This window comes from Furipterus horrens, unplaced genomic scaffold (assembly GCF_987537825.1).
Source record: "Furipterus horrens unplaced genomic scaffold, mFurHor1.1.pri manual_scaffold_10, whole genome shotgun sequence".
Taxonomy (NCBI): Eukaryota; Metazoa; Chordata; class Mammalia; order Chiroptera; family Furipteridae; genus Furipterus; species Furipterus horrens.
Genome location: NW_028327180.1, coordinates 60,747,758 through 60,772,364, shown reverse-complemented (window position 1 = coordinate 60,772,364; position 24,607 = coordinate 60,747,758). Strand labels below are relative to the sequence as shown.

General features: G+C 42.7%; 1 protein-coding gene across 1 annotated transcript; it reads left to right on the top strand.

The window, feature by feature from the left end:
• Positions 1 to 712: 712 nt before the first annotated feature.
• Positions 713 to 13,175, top strand: ZFP62 (ZFP62 zinc finger protein). The gene is made up of 2 exons (XM_090287878.1): positions 713 to 760; positions 9,303 to 13,175. Coding segments are annotated over exons 1-2 (2,646 nt in total). The 5' UTR covers positions 713 to 759; the 3' UTR covers positions 11,948 to 13,175.
• The last annotated feature ends 11,432 nt before the right edge of the window (positions 13,176 to 24,607 follow it).

Here is a 24,607-nt window from a genome sequence, read left to right as displayed (position 1 = left end):
AGTTGTAGATAACAAATATTGAACTATGTTTCACACCTGAAACAAACATAACATTCTATGTCAATTTATCTGAATTTTTAAAAAGTGGATGATAGTTACAACATTGTGGACATAAGACGCCATTAGATACTTTTGAAAGAAATAAGCAGTTTTGTTTTAAATGTCAAAATTAACAATGTGCCAAAAATATTTAGATGTTAACTATAAAAGAAAGGATAGCTTTTCAAAGTCATTTTAGTCCGAGTGTTCCGGACCCGACAACCGGGGATCACTGCAGGGTCAGTCCGCTCTGGTTCCGGGGGCGACCCGCCCAGCCTGCCCAACGGTGGAAAGCGGAAAGGTCCCCAGTGCCCGCGCTCAGCTCCGTCTCCTCCCTTCCCCACAAGGGCAAGTGGTGGCGTGTCCCCGGCCTCACTTTGTAGCGAGCTCTGTGTTTAAATACATAGGTCGTTAGGTGCTCATTCTACCTAGGCACTTAATCGCTATACTGTCTGCCCCATGGTGGAAACGAGAAGCCTACAGTTCCTACACCGCATGCACTCAGACGCTACCCGGCCAGCACTTACTATACGGGAACAATTCGCGCTACCACGGCTCCACGGCTCACCTGCCCCGAACAGAGGGACTTACCATCAAGTCAGTCCTCCACATTCCCAGAGAGAACTCGGAAGTGACCCGAAGCCGGCGCGGGTTCTTCCGGTCGGGCCGTCGGCGCTTTTGTCCCGCAAGCGGCTGGACTACCGCGGCGCCGCCTCAGCCAGTACGTGAGTACGCGGCCGCCCGCGCTCCCGCCCCTGGCCCATTCCTCCCACGCCTTTCCGTACTTGGCCGGTCCTGGCTGCCCTTTGGGTCGCGGGCGGGATGTGGGAGGGTGCGTGCCCTCTCCTCAGACACCTCGAGGGAGTAGAGAGGTGGGAAGACTTCGGGCTGGCCGAGGGGTGTGGGGGCGCGCCACTGGAAGACAGTGGACTTCCTGACGGCGCCAACTCCGGGCGTCCGAGCGGCCAGGGTCGGTCTGAGGCTGCCCCGAGTCCAGAGAAACGCCTCGCTCTCTTGTTTCTCAACTCTTCGGTGCTGTTTCGGGCGGGTGGGAATCGTGAAAACTAGCGCTTTAAAATGCCTCCCTCCGCACCCCCTGTCGTACCCTTGTTGCTGTTAAGTTTGGCCCTGGGGCTTGAGAGTGAATATGAGCGTTAGAGGGATCCCTGGGGGTGATCTGATACGTCCTCCTTTCCCCTCAACCCTCTTTTTTTAAAAAAAAAAAACCCTTTGGTGGAGGGATGATGTGGAGACTCCCGGCTCAAGTGCGGATCGAGCTCCGCAGAGGTGCTTCCCGGCCCTTTTCCTGGAGAAGCTCACCTGTACACAGACAGGGGTGCTCCCGGAGGAGGCGGCTGCCTCGGGCTCCACAAACTAGGGGTAAACAAAGGAGAAGGCCGAGAAGGCTCCAAGACACGGCGACAGCCTACGGGAACCCAGGCTGTGGGATGTGGAAGGTGACAGGAGCCAGGACTGGGTGTGCGGCTCTAAGACGCTTGTACTAAGCCACTAGGCGTGTTTTCTTTTTGAAAGCAAAAGGTTCTTGTTGTTTTTTTAATGCTTAAATCTGTTATATCTTATGGTTCTGCTATTTAAAATATTAAACACTTGTAAGCGAAAAGATTATCTCCTGTGCACCCATATTCCTAGGCCCAACCTCATTAGATAATCACATTCAGTGTGTGTATCCTTCAACAAGAGTTTCTTTATGCAAACACCGGCAAATGTGAATATAGTTAGTAACCCCCTTTTTTCCCACACAGGTGGTAGACCACTCTTCAGAGTTCTGCTCCTTGCTTTTTTCACTTAATCTATCAGAGATCATCAGAACACAAGGAGCTTTGTTTCTTTGTTTGTTTGTTTGCTCTGTGGTATTGGATTAGCCATCATTGGGATGTTTTGGATGTTCCAACATTTTTTAGATCTAGTCAGGGACATTTGGGTTCTTCCCAATTTTTGTTACCTCATATTATGGCACTTTCAGTGACGCACTAGGGTATATCTGAGCAGGGGTTTTTAAAGAAGTGACTAAACAAATTTTGTTTTACATCAGTTAAGCCAGTTATTGGTAAATTGTTAAATATACCAAATCATTAATATAACTCATGTAGTGTTTAAAAACCAAAACCAAGTAGTTTTTCTCTCCTGAGACTTGCGCTTATGAAGTTTAGCCTTCCAGTAGCCTAATAAACTAATTCTGTTAACAACTCTTAAATAAGTCTTCGCTCATTTAGCTTCCAAAAATCTCTCAGCCTCTCGTTCAGAATCTCCTTTGCTTAACTTACTCCCAAGGCTAACTAAGAATTTCTTCTCCTCTATCAGGTATGAGAATGTTCTATTTCATGTTTTACTTTGAGGAAAAATCACTAAGTCCTTATTTACACTTTTAATTAATAGAATTATCTCATGCTGTTTACCATTTTGATATTCATAAACTATAAATGCAGTAATAACTAAAGCATAAGCCATATTTTTCACTTACCATCTCCATATCATTTCTCATTTAACCTGTTCCCGCACTCCCTAAGTACTCTTTCTTCTGAGTTGGTAAGCATTTTGTGCTTACATTCCCTCTTTTTCTCACGTCAAGTACAGTATCCGAGAATGTAAGATATAGAATCCAGATGTGACTTGTGGAATATGGCTGGTACTCTGGCATGTTGCACCTTTGCTTCCTTCAGAAAGTTAATAAGCAGCAATTTACACCAGAGATAGCAACAATTGCTCTCTGGTAGGTTGTCTAGGCTCTTGAGAAGTGGCTCCTGACTCTCTGAGGCCAGAATTAAGGGCGGGTTCATACTATCTGCATGAGCTTTTCTAGGCATTGGTAGTAGGACTTGAAGAAGTGCAGAGGTGCCCAGAGGTTGTAGATTATGTGTGGTTTGTAAGGAGTATATGTCTCTTGGGTCATACTCCCTGTCGAGGACTAGTTAGAGGAATTTCCACTCCAGCCTTTAGAACTTTGAAGAAATTAAATTAAAGCTTTTCTGGCCCTTTGTATTCAGGACTTGTACTTTTGGAATGACTCTTCTTGTGTCAAGGGGGACACATGTCTTGAATGGATTATAATCTCCTCCCAGACTCCAGGGCTCAGTTCTCTATCCCCCCTCACTCCACAACTAGTATCAGTGATCTTTCTTTTTTCTTTTAACTTTTTATCATGAAAAAATTTAAACATACAGGAAAGTGGAATAGTACAATGAACTGCATACACCCATAGCTTAGATATAACAGTTGTCAGAGTTCTGCTACATTTGTTTCACCTTTCTCTTTTTATTTTTGATTTGTTGAAATATTTTAAAGGAAATTCTAGACATCATGCCATTCTACTGTAGCATACTTCAGTTTACAAAGAAAAGAAAAGGACACTTTTAACTGCTAAAATGCCATTATCACACTATCCTAAATTAACTCAGATCCCTTGATATTATCTAACAGGTTGGCAAACTTCTGAGCTTGTGGTCTGTTTTTGTATGGTTTGCAATCTAAGAATGGCTTACATTTTTAAAGGGCTATTAAAGAGCTGACTAAAAAAAAAAAAAAAGTAACAGCCCTGGCCGTGTGGCTCAGTTGGAGCATCGCACTATATACTAAAAGGTCGAGGATTCGATTCCTGGTTAGGGCACATACTTAGGTTGTGGGTTCAGTCCCCAGTTGAAGCACATATGGGAAGCAACTAATTGATATTTCTCGCATCGATGTTTCTCTTCCTTCCTCCCTCTAAAATCAATAAAAAACATATCCTTGGGTGAGGATTAAACACATAATAGGTAGGTAGGTAGATAGATAAATGGCAAAATGGAATGTGGCCCACAAAATCTACAATATTTTCTACCTGGTCCTTTAAGAAAAGTTTACCAACTCCTGATTTTATTAAGTGATCATCCAAAATGCATATCTGCATTTGCTACTCTGCTTAAAACTCCTCAGGATTGAGTCAGGACTCCTTAGTATGATGGGCAGCCCTTGTTTTTGCCCACCTGCCCAGTTGTGCCCATGCCCTCTGCACCAGATGTCCTGAGGGTGGTGAACACCGCTCCCTTTACTCTAGCTCTCCCTTCTGCTGGAACTACTACTACTCCTGGAGCTCTTCCCAGTCCTTCAAAATAGTTCCATCCTTTCTGCCTCCTCATCTGTGATCTGTGCCCTATGTATGCCTCTGCCATTTTTATTATGTGTTAATTATTTTTCTGCCAGACTCATCTAATATGCAAGCTCCTTGATGGCAGGGCCTTGTCTTATCCATCTCTGTATCCCCAGGACTAGCCCACTGCCTAAGGGAAAAAGCAGGATGTGGATTATAATCTAAATTCCTTGGGCAGCACTCAGCCTTAGAGATAAGGCACTAGAGTACATCATTAGTATTGTTTGTAAGAATAATATTTTATTACATTCACTTCGTTGCCTTTGCATTTTAGTAGATTAGTCCATTCAGGCTGCTATACTAAAATACCACAGATTTAGTGGTTTATAAAGGCACCAAGGGATCTCTGTGTGGTCTCTTTTATAAGAGCACAAATCCCATTCATGAGGGCTCCACCCTCATGTCCTAAGTACCTCCCAAAGGCTTCCCTCTTAATGCCTTCATCTTTGGGGGTTAGGATTGCAACATAGGAATTTTGGGAGACACAAACATTCAAGCTATAGTGGCAGCATTTACTGTAGTGGTAGTTTTATGTCTTGGTGCTTTTCTTAGTCTCAGTATTGAATACTATGAACCATAGTATATACAGTATTCCCTTACTTATTGCGGGTATTACGCTCCACACAGCCCCGCGAAGTAGGAACCTTACATTTATTCTACACTTTTAAACCTACATAACTTTAACAACATACGTGTCCAGTACCACAAAATCCCATGGTATAGCAAAAAATCCGTGATAAATAATTAAATATAATATTTTTTAAAATCCTATGATACAGTGAGGCCGCAATAAGTGAACCGCAATATAGCGAGGGACTACTGTATATACTGCATACTATTTTTTCCCTTGCAGTCTTTGAAGGAATGTTTATACTGCTCCTTGTCAAAATTTCCCCTAGATTTAGAATCCATTGATAATTCTCTTCTGATTTATTCTTTGCTCCAAAAGTTGCAGAATGCCTATTTTGTTTTTTCCAACTCTACTACTCTCTCCATATTTACTATCCAGCATCAGTATTCTGCTGGAAGCAAGAGGCCTCCCTTTCTCCCTTGTTTGAATCTGCATGGACTCATGAAATCCTTTTCTCAATGGTTTATAATTCATTACTGTACTTAATTGTTATGGACCCTGAATTGGGTATTTAAGCTGGATCTTGAGGTCTTCTGAACATGCCCCCATCGTTTTTTAGTGCCTCCTTACTTGCTGGTATAACAAGATGCCCCAGCTGATCTTGTATGTATCCTGTCCCCAGCCTGGAATCCATCTGGTTCCTTTTAGTAGCAATGGTAATAGAGGCTGAGAACAGGGTGCTAGATGGGCTCATTACCACTGAGACGTTTTTGCTTTATACATATATGTGAATGTTCATATGTTATATATGTGCACATTTATATATGCACACCCATGTATAAATCAGAAATCATGAATTAACACCGATACCTCCATTCTACCCCCACAGTGTTCTTTCTTGCCTTCTCATATTTCATATTTTTTTGTCTCATCTTCCTCCAGGAGAGCTCTGGTTCAAAACTAAACACATTTGCTGAGTCCCATAACATATCTAAAATTGTTCCAAAATTGCTTTGCCCACACCACCACAGAAAACAAACCTGCTAAAATGAGTTCTTTTGTTTGCAGCTCTTCCCCACCACCCCCTCCAGCCTTCCCTTAAACTGAGAGTATACAGCATATAGTAATGTGTTGTGTATGTAAGTTATATGAGTTAGTTCTTTGTTTCTTTCTGTTCTCTTCCTGTGCTTGAGATATCATGAGAAACATAAATTAGTTCCTTTTCATTTGCTTTCTGGTTTAGTGGCTTTCCCCCTTTCCCATTCTCATTGATGTAATTTTATTATTTGAATCTAGAGAACACTATCACACTTCAATAATTAAAAACTATGCAAAAGCTGTTCACAGCTGCTCTATCCCCCCAACTCCCACCCCTTATATGTAATGTCCTTCACTGTTTTCTGGTTTCTCTCATTGCTGTAAAAATAAGCAAATATGTGCTTGTTTTTGTATTTTTATTACACAAAATGTAGCATGTATGCTTTTTCACTTTACAATATATCCTTGAAATTGCTCCCTATCAATCAATTTATAAAGATGTTCCTCATTCTTTTTTCATACTCCATTGTCTATATGAGCCATAGCTTATTTAGCCACTCTTCCATGCGTAGACTTGTAGGTAGTTTTCCAGATTTTATAGTTACATGTAATGCTGCAATGAGTGACTTTGTGCATATGTACTTTTGTATTTCTGGAGGTCTATCTTAATTATAAATTCCTAGATGGAATTTCTGGATTGAAGTGTACATGCATACATACTTGTGTTTGATAATGACAAATTCATCTCAACAGAGGATATGCCAGTTTGTATTCCCAGCAGTGTATGAGAGTGCCTGTTTTCTGCACAACCTCACCAACCAAATAGATTGTCAAGCTCTTAAATATTTGGCATTCTGACAAGTGAGAATTGGTATTTAGTCCAGTTCTGATTTGTGTTTCTCTTATTAGTGAAATTGAAAACATGTTTAAGGGCCATTTTAATATCTCTTTTTACCAGTTGTATCTTTTGCCCATTTTTCTGAGGAATTTTAGTCTTTTTCTAAATTTTTTGAAAATTATATATATATATATATATCCTTTACATCATATACATATGATGTAAATTTTTTCTTCCACTTTGTCATTCATTTCTTGACTTTGCTTATGGTATTTTTGACATGCAGTTTATATAGTCAAAAATGTCTATCCTTTATTTCATCAGGGTCATGGTTATTAGAAAGCTTTCTCTAGACCCAAGTTATAGAGGTATTCACCATATATTTTGTTCTAATATTGTATAGTGTCACTTTTTTATATTTAGAACTCTGCTCCACTTGGAGTTTATTCCTGTGTGTGGTGTAAAGAATGGATCTAGTTTTATTTTTTTCCATGTGGCTTTATAGTTGCTCTAACACTAATTTAAAAATGTCATCTTTGCCCCAATAATTTGCCATACTATATCACATATTTGATTTCTATATGTAGTTAGGGCTGTTTCTGGACTTTGTATTCTATTCCATTTGTCAGCTGAACCAGTACCACACTGTTGTAGAGGTTGTGTGATATACTATAAGCCTTTTTTTATAAATCCTCACCTGAGGATATGTTTATTGATTTCAGAGAGAGAGAAAAAAATCTCCATGTGAGAAACATCGATTGGTTGCCTCCCGAAAGTGCCCCAATAAGGGCTAGAACCTGCAGCCTAAGTATATGCCTTGACTGGGGATTGAACCTGCAGCCTTTTGGTGTATAGTGCTCCAACCAACTGAGCCACCTGTCCAGGGTTGTGGTATGCTTTAATAGCTAATGTGGCTAGTTTCTGCTCACGGCTCTTCCTTTTCTGTTTTTTTTCCCCCCTAGCAGTTTTTGTGTATTTTGGGGGATTTGGTTTTCTGTCTAGGAACATAAAAGCCAAAGGGACTAGATGGAGCAGAATCCCTGCTGTATGTGGAAGCAGGATTTAGAATATAGATAAAAGGTGTGTTGCTGCTTATGGTTCTGGAATTTTGCTGCTCACCCAGTGACATGGACTGTTCTGCTCAAAGTAGTAAAGAAAGGGAGCAAGGAACTACACCTAGCCACCATTTGTCAGTGACCTCTGAAGATCTCTTACCTAATATCACTTGTCATTTTGTGAAGCTTTCTCAACTGAACTACCTTTTGGTTTATTATCTGCTGAGTGGTGCTTTGTCTCATTATCCTAGTGACATTCTGAATTCTTAGCTTTTCCTTTTCTGTAAATTTTAATTGAGTCCATCATTACAGTTCCATAGCATAAGTTGGATCGTGTCGTCCTTTATACATGTCCACTCCAGAATATATATATTTTCTTTTCTTGCCTTTTCCTCCTCACATTTACTATAGAGTTTCTAAGTAGGATTGACAGAATTCCAAAGTACTGACCCAAGAGAGTCTGATACCCAGGGTAAAAAGAGAGATCCATATTTTAACTAAGTCTAATCACAAATGTCTTATTGTCTGAGGTTGGGGATAAGGAACTTAGAACTGTTTCTTTTATTCTTAGGAGTCAGTTTGTCAGTAGGTGGATACTGATGGAGTGCCAGCTGTTACCTTCACGGGGACAAAGCAAGCCTGCCTGGCTCCTAAACTCTTTTGGAACAGAGTTTACCTTTCCTAAATCCTGCGCTTTAACTTCAGGTTTCAGCCATGGTCTAATAACCTGACCTCAAATAAGTAACAAAATAATAGCATATAGTACTCACCAAGTGGCATTGTTCTCAACACTTTACATATTTTCTCTCATTAAATATTCACACCAATCCTATTTACCTTGTACAGATGAGGAAACTGGCACAAAGAGGTCAAATAACTTTCTCAGGGCCACATAGCTAGGTATTTCAAAGATATTCAACTTAGGCAGAATTATTTTCTTTACCTAGTGGTTTGTGTTTTTGCTTTTGATCTTTGATCTTCTCTGATTACAGTTAGCCTGCTCCTAAAGTATGAGTGAAAGCCTCTTTGCCTGGCAGTATGGAATTCCTTGCTAACTACCCAACCAGTCACTTTCCAGGGTCAGGGTTTTCCTTGGAAGGGAAGTCAAGGAGGCCAAACCAACAAGCTTGTTTTCTTTATCATCTCTGACATTATTATCCTCATGATTTTATAACCTCCTCCCCAATACTGTCACCCAGGTACTGATTTCTCCTCATCTTTAGTTTTGCCTATCTTCTGCTAATTATGTCTCCTTAACTTTTGTCTTATTAATCTGTCTCTTCAGAGATTTCTTCTACCCTCTGTTTTTTTCATGACTTGGTGGCATTTTTTAAGAAAGTTGTCAATGTTGCCCTTGGTTCTCTACATCATTTCAACTTACTCTCATGCTAAGCTGTTATGCAGAAATAGAAAAGCTCTCCGTTTCATTGAAAATCCAGGGCTATCACATTTTAACAGCTAAGAGGGGCAGAAATTTGTATCGCAGCAGTTAAAAATGGTGCCTACCACACAGCATGTAGTCAATAAACACTTGAGTGAATGAGTAAATTTGGATGTAATTCTTATAGTTTATTTTAAACAAAGTGAACAAGTATCATTTTTATTCTCTTGGTTTAGTGTCACATTTCAAGACAAGGGGCACTGAGGATGAGGAATCATCTGAAAAGTGTGAAAATGTTGAAAATGCAGAACCTCTGTGGCTAAAATTGGAAGGTCTTCACAAGGATCATATGGAGGAATCTAAGGTTGGTGAAACTTGTGATTGGGATAGCAAGATAGAGAACCAATTGGAAAAGCCTGAGGGAAAAAGAATGAAGGAAGACAAAAGTGGCATCAGGGAAAATATTGGAAAAGCCAAAAACACAGCAAATATAAAGACAGAACAGGAAGACAAGGCATCTGAGAAAAGCTTACATCTGAGCTCAAAGCACATTATACACCACACCATCCCTATAAAACAGAAAAGCAATGAAAAAGGCAACTGTGTGGAGAATGTTAATGTTAATGGAAACTCTCATCCCCATCTAAACCAGGAAGCCAGTGCTGTTAAGAAATCCCATAATTGTGATGAGTGTGGGAAATCTTTCAGATATAATTCCCGCCTTGTTCAACATAAAATTATGCACAGTGGGGAAAAACGCTATGAGTGCAATGACTGTGGAGGGACTTTTCGGAGCAGCTCCAGCCTTCGAGTACACAAGCGAATCCATACTGGGGAGAAGCCGTATAAGTGTGAGGAATGTGGGAAAGCCTACATGTCCTACTCCAGCCTTATAAACCATAAAAGCACCCATTCTGGGGAGAAGAACTGTAAATGTGATGAATGTGGAAAATCTTTCAATTATAGCTCTGTTTTAGACCAGCATAAAAGGATCCACACTGGGGAGAAGCCCTATGAATGTGGCGAGTGTGGGAAGGCCTTCAGGAACAGCTCTGGTCTCAGAGTCCACAAAAGGATTCATACAGGAGAGAAGCCCTATGAATGCGACATCTGTGGGAAAACCTTCAGTAATAGCTCTGGCCTTAGGGTTCACAAAAGGATCCACACAGGTGAAAAGCCCTATGAATGTGATGAGTGTGGGAAGGCCTTCATTACTTGCAGAACACTCCTAAACCATAAAAGCATCCACTTTGGAGATAAACCTTACAAATGTGATGAGTGTGAGAAATCATTTAATTATAGCTCTCTCCTCATTCAGCATAAAGTCATCCACACTGGAGAGAAACCTTATGAATGTGATGAATGTGGGAAGGCCTTCAGGAATAGCTCAGGCCTCATTGTGCATAAAAGGATCCACACAGGAGAAAAACCTTACAAGTGTGATGTCTGTGGCAAAGCGTTCAGCTATAGCTCAGGCCTTGCAGTTCATAAAAGCATTCACCCTGGGAAGAAAGCTCATGAATGTAAGGAGTGTGGAAAATCCTTCAGCTATAACTCACTTCTTCTTCAACATAAGACCATTCACACTGGAGAGAGACCTTATGTATGTGATGTGTGTGGGAAAACCTTCAGAAACAATTCAGGTCTCAAAGTTCACAGGAGGCTCCACACTGGGGAAAAACCATACAAGTGTGATGTGTGTGGGAAAGCCTATATCTCACGTTCTAGCCTTAAAAACCACAAAGGAATCCATCTTGGGGAGAAGCCCTATAAATGTAGCTATTGTGAGAAATCTTTCAATTATAGTTCTGCCCTCGAACAACATAAAAGAATTCATACGAGGGAGAAACCTTTTGGGTGTGATGAGTGTGGAAAAGCCTTCAGAAATAATTCAGGCCTTAAAGTACATAAACGAATCCACACTGGGGAAAGACCTTACAAATGTGAAGAATGTGGGAAAGCCTACATCTCACTCTCAAGCCTTATAAATCATAAAAGTGTACACCCTGGAGAAAAGCCCTATAAGTGTGAGGAGTGTGAAAAAGCCTTTATCACATACCGAACCCTTATAAACCACAAAAAAATTCATCTTGGGGAGAAGCCCTACAAATGCGATGTGTGTGAGAAATCTTTTAATTACACCTCACTCCTTTCTCAACACAAAAGGGTTCACACTAGAGAGAAGCCCTATGAATGTGACAGGTGTGAGAAGGTTTTCAGAAACAACTCAAGCCTTAAAGTGCATAGAAGAATTCATACTGGGGAGAAACCCTATGAATGTGATGTGTGTGGAAAAGCCTACATCTCACACTCAAGCCTTATTAACCATAAAAGTACCCACCCTGGCAAGACACCCTATACATGTGATGAATGTGGAAAAGCTTTTTTCTCAAGCAGAACTCTTATGAGCCATAAAAGAGTCCATCTTGGGGAGAAACCTTTTAAGTGTGTCGATTGTGGAAAATCTTTCAGCTACAGTTCACTCCTTTCTCAACACAAGAGGATCCACACAGGGGAGAAACCCTATGTATGTGATAGGTGTGGGAAGGCATTCCGGAACAGCTCAGGCCTCACAGTGCATAAAAGGATCCACACAGGCGAGAAACCCTATGGATGTGATGAGTGTGGGAAGGCATACATCTCACACTCTAGTCTTATCAACCATAAAAGCATCCACCGTGGACAGCAGCCCTATAATTGTGAGTGTGGAAAATCCTTTAATTATAGATCAGTCCTTGACCAACACAAACGGATCCACACTGGGAAGAAGCCATACCGGTGTAATGAGTGTGGAAAGACTTTTAATACCAGATCAGATCTTCCCAAGCATAAAAGAATCCATCATATAGGAAAGGATTCTTTAAATGTGCCAAGTGTGTGAACTTATAGTGGCACAACACAAAAGAGAACTCGAACTCAACAATGGTGGGAATGTTCTGGATGGGACCAGGATGAGCTTGTTTCTGTAGGAGGCAGAGTTTACCAAGTCTCAAAGAACTTAAGTGGAAGAAAAACCTTATGAATGTAAGAATATCTGAGGTCCTTGTTCATGGCTTATAATATAAATAGTATAAATGAAACCATGAGTAATTTTTTCTATGCATCAAGGAAGCCTCCAGTGTCAAGGTAGTTGAGCCCTTATGGAATATAAAATAGTTTATACTGGGATAAAACCTATCAAAATGATAGAATGTTAAAATGAAACCTTCAAAATAAAGCAGACATTTCTGGACATAAAAGGAAACACATGGGTGAGGAAAGGATTTAATTAGAAGTCACACAGTCACCATTAAGAAGTTCATATTTGGATAAATTCTGTGAATCTAAATGTGGGTCATTCAGGTATAGTTTTGAGTCCCAGTTGTACATTGGTCAGTGGAGATAATCCAAGAAGGGACTCCAGCAGGCAAATTCAGAGAAAGATAGGCTTCAGGGAATATAAATTTATTTAGTAGTAGTGCTCATGAAGTAAAAACATTACATAATTTAGTGGTTTGGAGCAAGGTGATGACAAATTCTGAAACAAAATTTGAATTTTGTTGTAGGAAAACTAAAAAAAGTGTAGACTTAATAAATCTAACAGGAGATGAGTCACTCCAGGAAAAATGCAGGTTGATTGGACTATACATTTGTAATGTTGTGATACACTAGTTGAGTGGGTGAAACTTTAAAAATTTCAAATGAACCCCCTCAATGAATGATTGTGTGATGAGTGAAAATCTCACACATACTGCATATAAAAGGTTCTACCATGGAGAGAAATACAGCACATTCAGTAACTAATGGAACATATCTTCAATATGAATTTGCACCAAAAGAATTGATTCAGGGTTTCCTATGACTAGGAATGCTGAGAAGGAGGGCATTTTATTGCAGGATCTAAAAAGCTAAGTAACTACCAATAATTGGATAGGATTCATGCTTCTTAATCCTGTTAAATGGTCGGTTGTTTTGAACTGTTACTGTAAAGATTTCATGGACTATATATGTGTGTTGTCTATTGTAAAGTGTTATGAATTGTTCAGGGCTCGCTCTCTCTTGGCCATGAAGAGCCAGATAGTTGTGGCAAGGTAAGGTGGATCTCCAATAAACAAATTCCTCAAATGTAAGCAGGCTGTGCCTGACTTTAGAAGGAGCAGTATGCATGGAAGGCCATCTTTGTTACATCTTTGTGGGGTAATATATGCCAGATACAAACCAGGGAGAGCAGCAGGAACTCATCTCCCAGGGCTAGTAACTCGAGTTTCGCTAGAAGTCAGATGGTACCACCACCAGGAGAACTGCAGAATGGATTGAGCCTCACATACTGAGGCTGGATCATAACTCTTTAGAGTGGGCAGGTTCTGAATGGTACCACACAGAAACAGATAGAATTCAACAAAATATTAACTTTGTATAATATAAAGGGTAAAAGAGTTCTGAGAGTTAAGTAACTTGTCCAAGAATACTCTGGGTTGGGCCTGTCTGTAGAGGCTAAATGCTTTGTCAAGTTTCTCTGGCTCCAAAATCCACTCTTACAAGTGTACAATCTAGCCTAATAGTTGCCTTGCTCTCTCTAGGACTTTGTATATCTAGTCACAGAGTTTACATGCCTCTCTCTAGGAATATAATTCACTCTGTCTCCAAACCCTCACTAGTAAATTCTGGTGGAGCAGGTAGGGATGGGACTAGGGAAAGGGAAAGTAAAGCATTTCTGCCACTCAACCCCACTTTGGAATGTGGTGACCATACTTGCTCTTTGTCCTCTCTACATGCAACACTGACAAACATGATCCTCTCCTGTCATGGAACCCAATGCTGATTCTTTTGTCCGTCAGTCGGAAGAATATTCAAGGGAAGGGTTGGAATCTCTGACAGTTCCTTTATTGTAGACATTACAGCATTCACACTTGCCCTCCACCCTTGGGCTTGCTCTGGACCACTGCAGGAGCCCCCTGCTGCTCACTGGGCCAACACTCCGTAGGGGTTTCACTTCTTTTATGTTATGCATAGACAAAGCCAGCTACTAGCCAAAATGTGCCATCAATGGTTATATAACTGCCAGTGCGCTACTGTATGCGAATCTAATTGTTATCTCTAAGCAGCCCATGCCTGGGTGTCTGGGATGAGGGAGACTGACTAGACTCCATTGTTCTCACACTCCACCCCTTCAGGCTTCCTCACCTTACAGTCTACACAAGATCCATCTTCCGTGAAGTTCTCTTGGTGAGGAGGGCTGAACCCTGTACCTATAAACCACAACAGCAATAAAGGCTACAACAAGAAGTAAGAAAGAAACAAGTAATGCCCCCTATTATAGCAAGGGCCAACCTCCATCCAGAGATCAAAGATGCCCACTATTCCTGCAATGGATGACCAGTCAGGTGTTCAATGGCATGTGCTTCAGAGGCCAGAACCTGCAAGACTTGGCGAACATCAGGGACATACATACAACATTCAGCTCCTACCAGGGCACACACCCCACCCTGGGAGGCAGTAAACATGTCTAGGGCCATGCGATTCTGCATGTCACAGGCCCACTGTTGCACCTGGGTCCCAGTGCAATGCGCTCCCTGATCACTTTCAATAATCAGGGGCTGCCCATAGGCAGTACACAAATACTTCAATGCAGTAAGCACTACCCAGCTGCCGTGAGGCAGCGGCACCAGGGTATGCTCAGCAGGCCCCTGCAGAACGACCTTCCTTACCTATACTTGTAGGTGAAACTTCCCCCACAGTGGTCTGTAGCTACAAGCTACAATTCTAGGTGCATATCAATGCCCAAGACATACTCAGGAGTGGGGGACACAAACAGTATACTCACATGGGGTAGGCAACCAATGCCTAGCGAAAGTTGCACAGCCTGTAGTTTCACACTGTGCCCCCCATAACCAGCTATATGGGTCTTGGGTCCTGGGAACTTCTCAGGGTTCCCAAACAGGAGAGTGCATCCTGCTCCCATATTCCTCCCTCTTGGGAGGCTGCTGGCACAGCCATGTGGTCTTTAAGACACACAGAACAGGTTTCTTGGGGCACATCCCTGGGCAGCTTCACCCCTTCTGGGCTTATCATGCTTTCTGCGATCGACCCTAGCCCCCTAAGAGATCCACCCACATCTGGGCACAGGTCACCCACACGGGTTCACTCTCTACCTCCTGCAACTCAGCCCGCAAAGAGCTAGTGGAGAGAACACTTGTTTGCTACAGATTCTAAACCTGTAAGAAAGTTACAAGTTAATGTAACTATTAACGTAGTAAGTTCCCAACTTTTGCAATATCAGCTGTAACTCAGTATACATTTCCTGGCCAGAAAACAAAATGCCATCCACCCCTAAATTTTAAAGGGGGTAAGGGGGCAGAGTACACCACGAGAGGCTCCCTAGGCTGCTGCTGGCACTGCTTCCCTGAGTGCTATCTCTGCAGGGCCAGGTCCCACTCGCCGTGACAGACTGCAGTGATCTCATCCTCTGCATCACTACCTGGTAGCTTGCAGGGAAACCGGCTCCTCCCCCTCTTCCAAGTCCTCAGCTATCACTGGGGAGGGGGAGGGTCTCGCCGGAGGTCGCTAGATTGATGTCATCTTCAAGCACAGGAACCTCTCACGCTGCTGCCACTGCCTTGGAGGAAGGGGCGGGAGCCCCCACCGCTGACTGCTCGAAACTCAGAGTCCAGCTCCACGTCACTCCAGCGCCAGGCTGCTGTACCGTGTGCCCTCCCCGCTCCTGCAGGCACCTTGTGCCGGGGCTCTGCAGCCACCAGCTCAGTGAGACCCTCTTGAGGCCGGTGGGGGAGGCAGGTGGCCGCAGGCCGTCTGCGGGTGCGGGCCCCTGGGCGCCAGACTAGGAAGAGCTGAGCTGCCTCTCGCTCACTTGCTCACTCGCTCGGCTGGTCACGTCCAATCATCCACCGCCATCTTCTCCGGTAACCCCATTTCCACTGCCGTCCTGGTCCTAGATCTGGCTCTAGCTCCGGCTCACAGGGCTCAGGCCAGTCCTGGGGGCAGGGGAGGGAGGATTGGCCAAGTTGCGAGGAGACCTGCCACTGAGCGCTACACACCGGTGGTGGGCCACCGGTTCACGCCTCATGTGGGCATGAACTCTACACCTGATTGCCCAGGTATTTGCCGCAATGCTGCCATCCGGAGATCCTCTTCCAGACCGTGGATCTAGCCTCCAAGGTGTTTTCCTTCTCAGGCTCACCGGACTTCACCATATCACGAAGCCCTGTCTGTCTCTGCCTGCAACTCCACTGCATCTGGAAGTATGGGTTCCATTCCAGCTCGCAGCTTCACCGTCTCTGCCTCAGCTCACAGGGCAGGTCGCTGTGGGTCCTGCTCACTACTCCAATTGTAATGGAACCCAATGCTGATTCTTTTTGCTCGTCACTCAGAAGAATATGTGAGGCAAGGTTGGAATCCCTGACAGCTCCTTTATTGTAGACATTGCAGCATTCACACTTGCCCTCCACCCTTGGGCTTGCTCTGGACCACCAGCTGCCCAAAAACCGTGCTCCCGCAGCTTGCCGCGGGAGCCCCCCCCAGTTCACTGCACCTCCACTCACTGGGCCAACACTCTGTAGGGGTTCCACTTCTTTTATGTTATGCATAGACAAAGCCGGCTACTACCCAAAATGTGACATCAATGGTTACATAACTGCAAGTGCACTGCACATGCGAATCTAATTTTTATCTCTAAGTAGCCCATGCCTGAATATCCGGGATGAGGGAGCCTGACTAGACTCCATTGTCCTCACATCTCCACAGACTCGAGTTCATTTATTCAGGAAATACTTGGTGAGGAAGTGCTAGACACAATCTATTGTCTGCTAAGAACTAGGCAACATGAATAAAAGGAGAAAATCCACAAGCAGAGCACCCCAATAGATACTGAACTAAAATGCAGCATTCAGAGAAAAGAGCACTGGCATTCAGGAAGAGGGAGGCAACAGTGACACCTGGGCAGAACAATTGAATTTTTATTTTTATTTTTTAGGAGGGAGATGGCATGGGTTGGCTTGATGAAAGGCAGCATCAGAAAAGCTCGCACATCCTCAAGAGTAGCCTGTCTCTGGCAGGGTTGGTGCCCAGCATGCAGAAAGGAGGGAGAACATGAAGTATCAATTTCTAGGAGTCACCAGGTATATTGATTCATCTTCGTTTACTGAAGATAAAACAGCGATGTTTTAAATTATTGGGTTACCTGTGGTTTTTGTCTGGCCAGGGCTGTCAGTGTGCCTGTGGCATGAGGCCCCCACCACCCTCACACACACATAGACACCTATTTGAGTTCCACCTGAACCTAATGCTCCGCCCACTTTCAGGAGAAGCACAGGTTTAATCTGGAAGATGACAGCCACCACACAATGAGTATTCTGAGGGCCCCAGCCCACTGAGCACTGGGACACAACACCACTGAGGCCTCCATTGACTCCAATCCACAAGAAACAGGCCCCAGGCCTCTTGGCCTTGACCTTGAGGCTACCTAAGGACGTACCTGCCACTGAGAATCCCAGAAGAGGTCTTTGGGTCTCCGCCAATTCTAGGTGGATTGTGGTACAGATCCAATGAAGTGTGACTGCCTCTGTGCAGGCCCACCTTGGGACTTGAGCTTGTTTAGGGACCACTATCCCTCACCCCTTTTCATAGAAAATTCCTGATATGCAGGAAGAAAAATAAAATTGCCAACATGCAGATAAGTCAAAACACGTTTTTAAAAGGTGTCTCATTCAAGGCTAAAAATAGAATTGAAATGTTGGAGAACAATAGGTAAGTAGGAAGATGGAAGATATGCATGGAAGCAGCCTAAAGTGCTTGTATTGTTTTGGAGGAGGGTCAAGATTCTGTTTAGGTTTTATAATGTTAACTATGTATGATAAATTGTCATGGGCAAGCACTAGAAGGAGAGAAATAAAGGACACAAATCTAAAAATATGGACTGGAAAACCTCAAAGGCTAGAAAAGAGAACAACATTGAAAAGGCTGGAAAGGTAGAGCAACACTTTCTGGCAAAGACAGGCTATTTGGGTCGTCTTCCCGCCAAAACAATAAAAGACTAAAATGTAGATAGTATGTCCTCTCTGTTGAGAGTGAGAAGACAATGCAACTAAAATAAGCAGGGCAGGCTCTGGCTGGTGTGGCTCAGTGGATTGAGCACCGATCTGTGAACCAAAGGGTTGCCGGTTTGATTCCCAGTCAGGGCACATGCCTGGGTTGCGGGCCAGGTGCCCAGCTGGGAGCGCACGAGAGGCAACCACACATTGATGTTTCCCTCTCTTTCTCCCTCCCATTCCCTCTCTCTAAAAAATAAGTAAAATAAAATCTTTAAAAAATAATAATAATAAAATAAGCAGGGCAGTTTAAAACAGATCCTGGCATCAGGAGGAAACCAGCTTATGCCTTAGGCTGTTTGCTGATGCTATACATTTGGGCACCATTTCAGCCACAGGGAGGGACAGAAGGTCAGAACCAGGTCCACCTGAGGTGATGAATCTTACAGGAGACCTTTCCAAAGTTAAACTGGGTTCCCAAAGTGTTTTATCCTCAGGTAAGATAAACCAGGTCTAAACCCAGTCCCAGTGACCCTGTTACTGAGCAGAGCAAGAGAACGTAAGGGAGAAGAAAACATCTCCGACACCCTGTGGTCATTGGTCAACCCTTACAGCCCAGGTAAACACATCTGGTAGAAGCAACACAAAACTTTGGAAGAAGACTCTTTCAATCTCAATCTCAAGTAACTTTATAGATCATTTTTTTCAAGGGCAATTAATAAAAATCAGGCATATAAGGAATGCACTCTCTATTTCTACTGGCGAATTTGAAAGTCAAAGCCTGAAAAATAATTTTCCCTGGGTTTGTGTAAAGAGACTAGGCATGAAATGGTACTGAGGACCAGTCATGCAACGCAAGGAAATTTTTCTTCATAGAATTTAAACACGAGAGAGAACAACTGCATCTGGACCTTGAGGACTTGGATGCATCTGACCTCAGGGGATTCCCTAGGCTGGGAGGTCTTCATGCCTCTTTCCCAACCTTAGCCTGGAGACGTGGATAAGGAGGTCACAGTACTTTAATTCAATTCATCTTTCCACTGAGTATTCCCCATTTAGCTTTGGAAGTTCTCAGGTCATGCATAGTATCAGTTATGCTCATGAAGGAGTTGATGCAAGCCCCATGTAGAGAAGCGACAAAGTATAGTGGCCAAGAGCACTGTCTCTCCAGGTTCAAATAAAGACTCGCTTCCAGATGACTTTAGGCAAGTAACTAAACCTGTTTTTATGCTGTGTCCTCATCTGTCTCTTATCAGGATAATAATAGTCACAGCGTCCTATGTTGTAGTGAGGATAGGAGAAGGAGTCCTTAGAAGTATGCCTGGGATGAGAAGCATTTGTATACAGGTATGTGAAGTAAGTCTGGCCACGTGGTGGCCCCCATCCCAGGACTAGCATCTGGACATTCAGGTAGTGGAAAGCAGCCCCATCAAAAGGCCAAGTAAATTCCCCAAGGACCACTCTACACACAGGCACACACACAAGATTTGAGAAAAATAATTTTTTGATCTGGTTGCTCAGTAGTATCTTGCTTTGCTCTGTCAGGCTGGGAAAGAGGTCAGCAGGAGGAGCCTCCATCTCTATTCATTGACCATTAGTGTTGGGTGGGGTGAGGGCTGCTTCACACTTGCTTCTCCAACTTAGGCAGCCTGCCTACTCTTGCTGTGTGCATTTCACTCCTCACCCCTTCTCAGCAACAGGTGTGCTGGAGATTAATGCAAGTAGGGTTGGTGAAAGCCGAGCTTCCACCATCTTAATCATGACTGTTTTGGATGAGTGTCTCTTAAGAGATAGAGGTCATGGGGTGGGCAGGGTGAAGCTCTGGAGGAGAGCAGGAAAAGTTCCTCTGGTCTCTGATGCAAATCTTAAGACAAATATGAAGGTGAATGCAATAATTATGAATTTTTTTCCTGCCTATAATTTCTCCATCTGGAAAATGAGGGAAAAGACCCAATGCACAAACCTACTTTAAGAATTAATGAAAAAGAACTTTGGCTTTTGTAAATCTTCATACAACCATTTTATTAAGTTGACTAATTATTTTATCTTATTAAATATTAAATGAACAAGATAATGAAGATAAGAGCAAAAAATAAATATAAACACAGTAGAAAGAATCAAAGTCAAAGTTGATAGTTAGAAAAGAGCATTAAAGTTGATAAACCTCTGGTGTGATAAACAAGAAAGAACAGAAAGCACAAATAATCACAACAGATCCCATAGGATTTTTTTAAAGTCTTTTTAAAATTTCCAAACATACATGGACTTTCTAATTACATTTTTGTTATTACTTTGTGGTCAGAAAACATGCTCTATGATTTCTAGTCTTTGAAATTTGTTGAGACTTGCTTATTGCTCAGCATGTGTTTGACCTTAGTGAAGGTTTCATGGGCACTTGAAAACAACATGTTCTGCAGGTGCTGGGTGCAATCACCTAGATAAAGCTATTAGATCAAGTTTGTAATTCTTTATTCACATCTTCTCTGCTCTTTAAAAAAAAAGATCTTATTTATTTACTTTTAGAGGGGAAGGGAGGGAGAAAAAGAAGGAGAGAAACATCAATGTGTGAGAGATACATTGACCTCTTGCCTCTCACACCCCCCCCCAACTGGGGACCTGGCCCACAACCAAGGCATGTGACCTCAGTGAGATTCGAACTGGCAGTCTTTTGGTTTGCAGGCCAATGCTCAATTTACTGAGCCACATCAGCCAAGGTAGATCTTCTCTGCTCTTAATGAATGGTTATCTGCTTGTTCTATCAATTAATGAGGTAATTGTTATCTATTTCTACTTATAATTCTGTGAATTTTGCTTTATAAACTCGAGGCCTTGTTATTAGGTGCTTTTGAAAGTCGGAAGTAAACATCTATCCATAGTAATGCCTTTTTTTAACTTAAACCCTTTTTTTATGGTATTAGTAACACTAGCTTCTTTTTTTATTTTACCACATGAAATGTCCCTTTCCATCCTTTTACTTTCAACATTTCTGTATCTTTGTTTTAGATGTGCCTCCTGGAAATAGCATAAAGTTGTTGTTTCCCAGAAGGAAATAATAAAGGGAATAGTATAGAGCTAATATCTGAGCATACAATGGCTGAAAACTGACCAAAACTAAAGATACAAATCTACAAATTTGAAAGCCCAAAGGATCCCAAGCAGGATTCACCTAACATATAGTAAAACTGAACCAAACCAAAGACAAAGTGGGGAAAAATGTCTTAAAATAAGCCATTAAAATACAGTAAACAGACAGATGAGCAACCAACTACTCACCTGAAAGAGTGGAAGTCAAAAATTGGTGGCTTGATGCCTCCAATATGACAGAAGAATATGGTACTCAACCTAGAATTCTATTCCCAGCAAAAATATCTGGCAAGGGCTTTCTCTGAGGCTGATCTCTGAGTGTGTCATATATCCCCTGCATTAGATTCCGTCTGCTCAAATACTTAGAGTAATTTCTGTTTTCCTGATTGGAACCTGCTTTCTGCCAGGTTCTCAACCACAGACCTTACAACTTCCTATGCAATTCTTTCTCAGCCTACCATCCTTTCTATTTTGTTAACTTCCAGCAAAAGTAAATTTGATTCAGGAAATATAGAAGTTATAGTCTAAAGCCAAGGTTTTCAGGTGGACAGAAACTTGGAATGAAATCCTTTCTCAAAAGGCTCCTAGCCTTGTTAATTTTTTTTTTTAATAACTTTTTTGGCACACTGCAACGTTTCCAGTTTTGTTACAGTTGGTCTGTTATCCAGCAAGTTCATCTTTCTTTTGGCACAAAACAATATCTGAGATACACAGAGATTAGCTATTTGCTAATAGCTAAGTCATCTTGAGGCTATTTCAATTTATATTTAATTTTTTTCATTCAGAAGTCACTTATGCAAAAAAAAAAAAAATGTTTCTTAGACCCTGTCCTCTGAAGATACCATTAAAACAAGAAAGCAACTTCTGGCCAAGATGGAGGCTTAGACAGACATGTTGCATCTCCCTCCACAATTAAGAAGAAATACAACTACCTCAAAACTAGAGACAACCAGAAGTTCCAGAAAATCGAGCTGCATGGAAGTCCAACAAAAAAAGATATAAAGAAGAAATACTCAGCCAGACAGGTAGGAGGGGCAGAGCCAGGTCAGAGAAGATGTGGTGTGGTGGTGCCAGCAGTGGCAGGCTGGCAGAAAATGCCCTCAAACATTTTTAAAAGTTGAGAGGGACATCTGGGGAGCACTCCCAGCACCAGACTAGACCACACAGCTCACAGCTGCAGCACCGGGGACAATAAAGCCTTATTGCTTATGACTGTGCAAACCAGTAGGGGTTGGGGCAGAGGCAGAAACTGCCAGTATATCAGCAGAGTCTGCTTGTTTAAAGGGCCCCCAGAGTTCAAGAACATCTGCAGACCCACCCACTCTGGGAATGATGGCCAGGGCAACAGCTAGAGAGGTACCAGGCCCATATGGATGTGTGAGAAGTGCCTGGAAAAGGGGAAAGTGCTGAGCAAGCGGCATTGTTCCCTCTCATACCTCTCCCCTACACACAGCGCCACAACGTGGTGAAATGGGTCACCCTGTACTGATGAATACCTAAGGCTTCACCCCTTGTAATGTAACAGGTGTGACAGCTCTATCTAAGACACAGAGGCTAACAAATACAGGAGCCTGTCAAGATGAGGAGATAGAGAAGTATGGCCCAAAAGAAGGAATGGATCAAGGTTCCAGTGGGAGAACTAGGCAATGAGGAGATAGCCAGCCTAACAAATGAGGAGATAGCCAACCTAACAGCTGAAGAATTCAAAACACTGGTAATAAATGCTCACAGACTTGACAGATATGCTTAAGTATGGCAAACACATAAGGGAAGAAGCGAAGGCTATGCTAAATGAAACGAAGGAAAATCCACACAAAACCAATAGTGAAGAGAAGAAAACCTGGGTTCAAACCAATGATTTGGAATTAAGGAAGAAAAAAATAGTAAACCAGTACAGAATGAGGAAACAAGAATTTTTTTAAACTGAGGAGAGGCTTAGGAACCTCTGGAACAACTTTAAACATGCCAATATCCGAATCAGAGGGGTGCCAGAAGGAAAAGAAGAAGAGCAAGAAATCAAAAGCTTATGTGAAAAAATAATGAAGGAAAATTCCCAAATTTGCTGAAGGAAATAGACATACAAGTCCAGGAAGCACAGAGAGTTCCAAACAAGCTAGACCCAAAGAGGACCACGCCAAGACATATCATAATTAAAATGCCAAAGGTTCAAGATAAAGAGAGAATCTTAAAAGCAGCAAGAGAAAAGCAGAGAGTTACCTACAAAGGGGTACCTATAAGATTGTCACCTTATTTCTCAAAAGAAACTTTGCAGGCAAGAAGGGGCTCACAAGAAGTATTCAGACTTCTGGCCAAGATGGAGGCTTAGACGGACATGCTCAGTCTCCCTCTACAACTAGAGAGGAATACAACTACCTCAAAACAAAAGATAACTAGAAGTTCCAGGAAATAGAACTATACAGAAGCCCAACATATGAAGTTATAAACCAGCGGCACTCATCGGGCAGGTAAGAGGAGTGAAGGTGGACAGTGCTGTTTGCGGTAGCACCAGGGACAGTGGCAGGGAGAACAGTCCTGGCTGCAGTCGAGCTGCAGCAGCTTCTGACCCCAACGCTGGGAAAAGCAGCCACCGTGTTGCCTCGGACTGTGAGGCCCAGAGGGCAGGAGGACGGACTGAGTCTCTCAGCAGAGAGTGACGGCAGGAATCCATCTTGGACGCCCGCCCCCACACAAAGCTCCACAGCACCGCGAAATAGGTTGCAGATCGCCACCAGTCACTGGGTAGTGACGACAAAGGGCCACAGCGTGACGAAAAATGTTGCAGATTGCCGCCAGTCGCTGGGTTGTGACGAGTACACAGGCACTGCCCCCTATAGCCAGCCCAAGAAAGCAAAACGCATTTGTCAAAATGAGGCAGACAACTATAGAAATCCCGGTGGCGCAGTTCACCAGGCAACAGATGAAGTATCTGACAGATGAACAAATAAGAAACCTGTCAGAGGCTCGGTTCAGGGCCATTGTTATCAGGTGGCTTACAGAATTAACAAAAGATTTGGAAAAAGACGAGAAAGGGTTGAAAAACACTCATACTGAAAAGAACAAAACCACATACGAGACAGATGGTGAGGAAATAAAATCCAGAGTTCAAATCAACAAACTGGAACATAGAGAAGGAACAAATAGTCATCCAGTGCGGAGAGAGGAAACAGGAAGCAAGGAAAATGAGGAGAGGATCAGAAACCTCTGGGACAGCTATAAGAGACCAAATATAAGAATAATAGGACTGCCAGAGCGCGAAGAAGAAGAACTAGAAATTGAAAAATTAAGTGAAAATATAATAAAGCAGAACTTCCCAAACTTGGGGAAGGAAATAGACTTACAGATCCAGGAAGCACAGAGAGTTCCAGAAAAACTGGACCCAGGGAGAACCACTCCAAGACACATTATAATCAAAATGTCAAAAGTGCTGCCCTGCA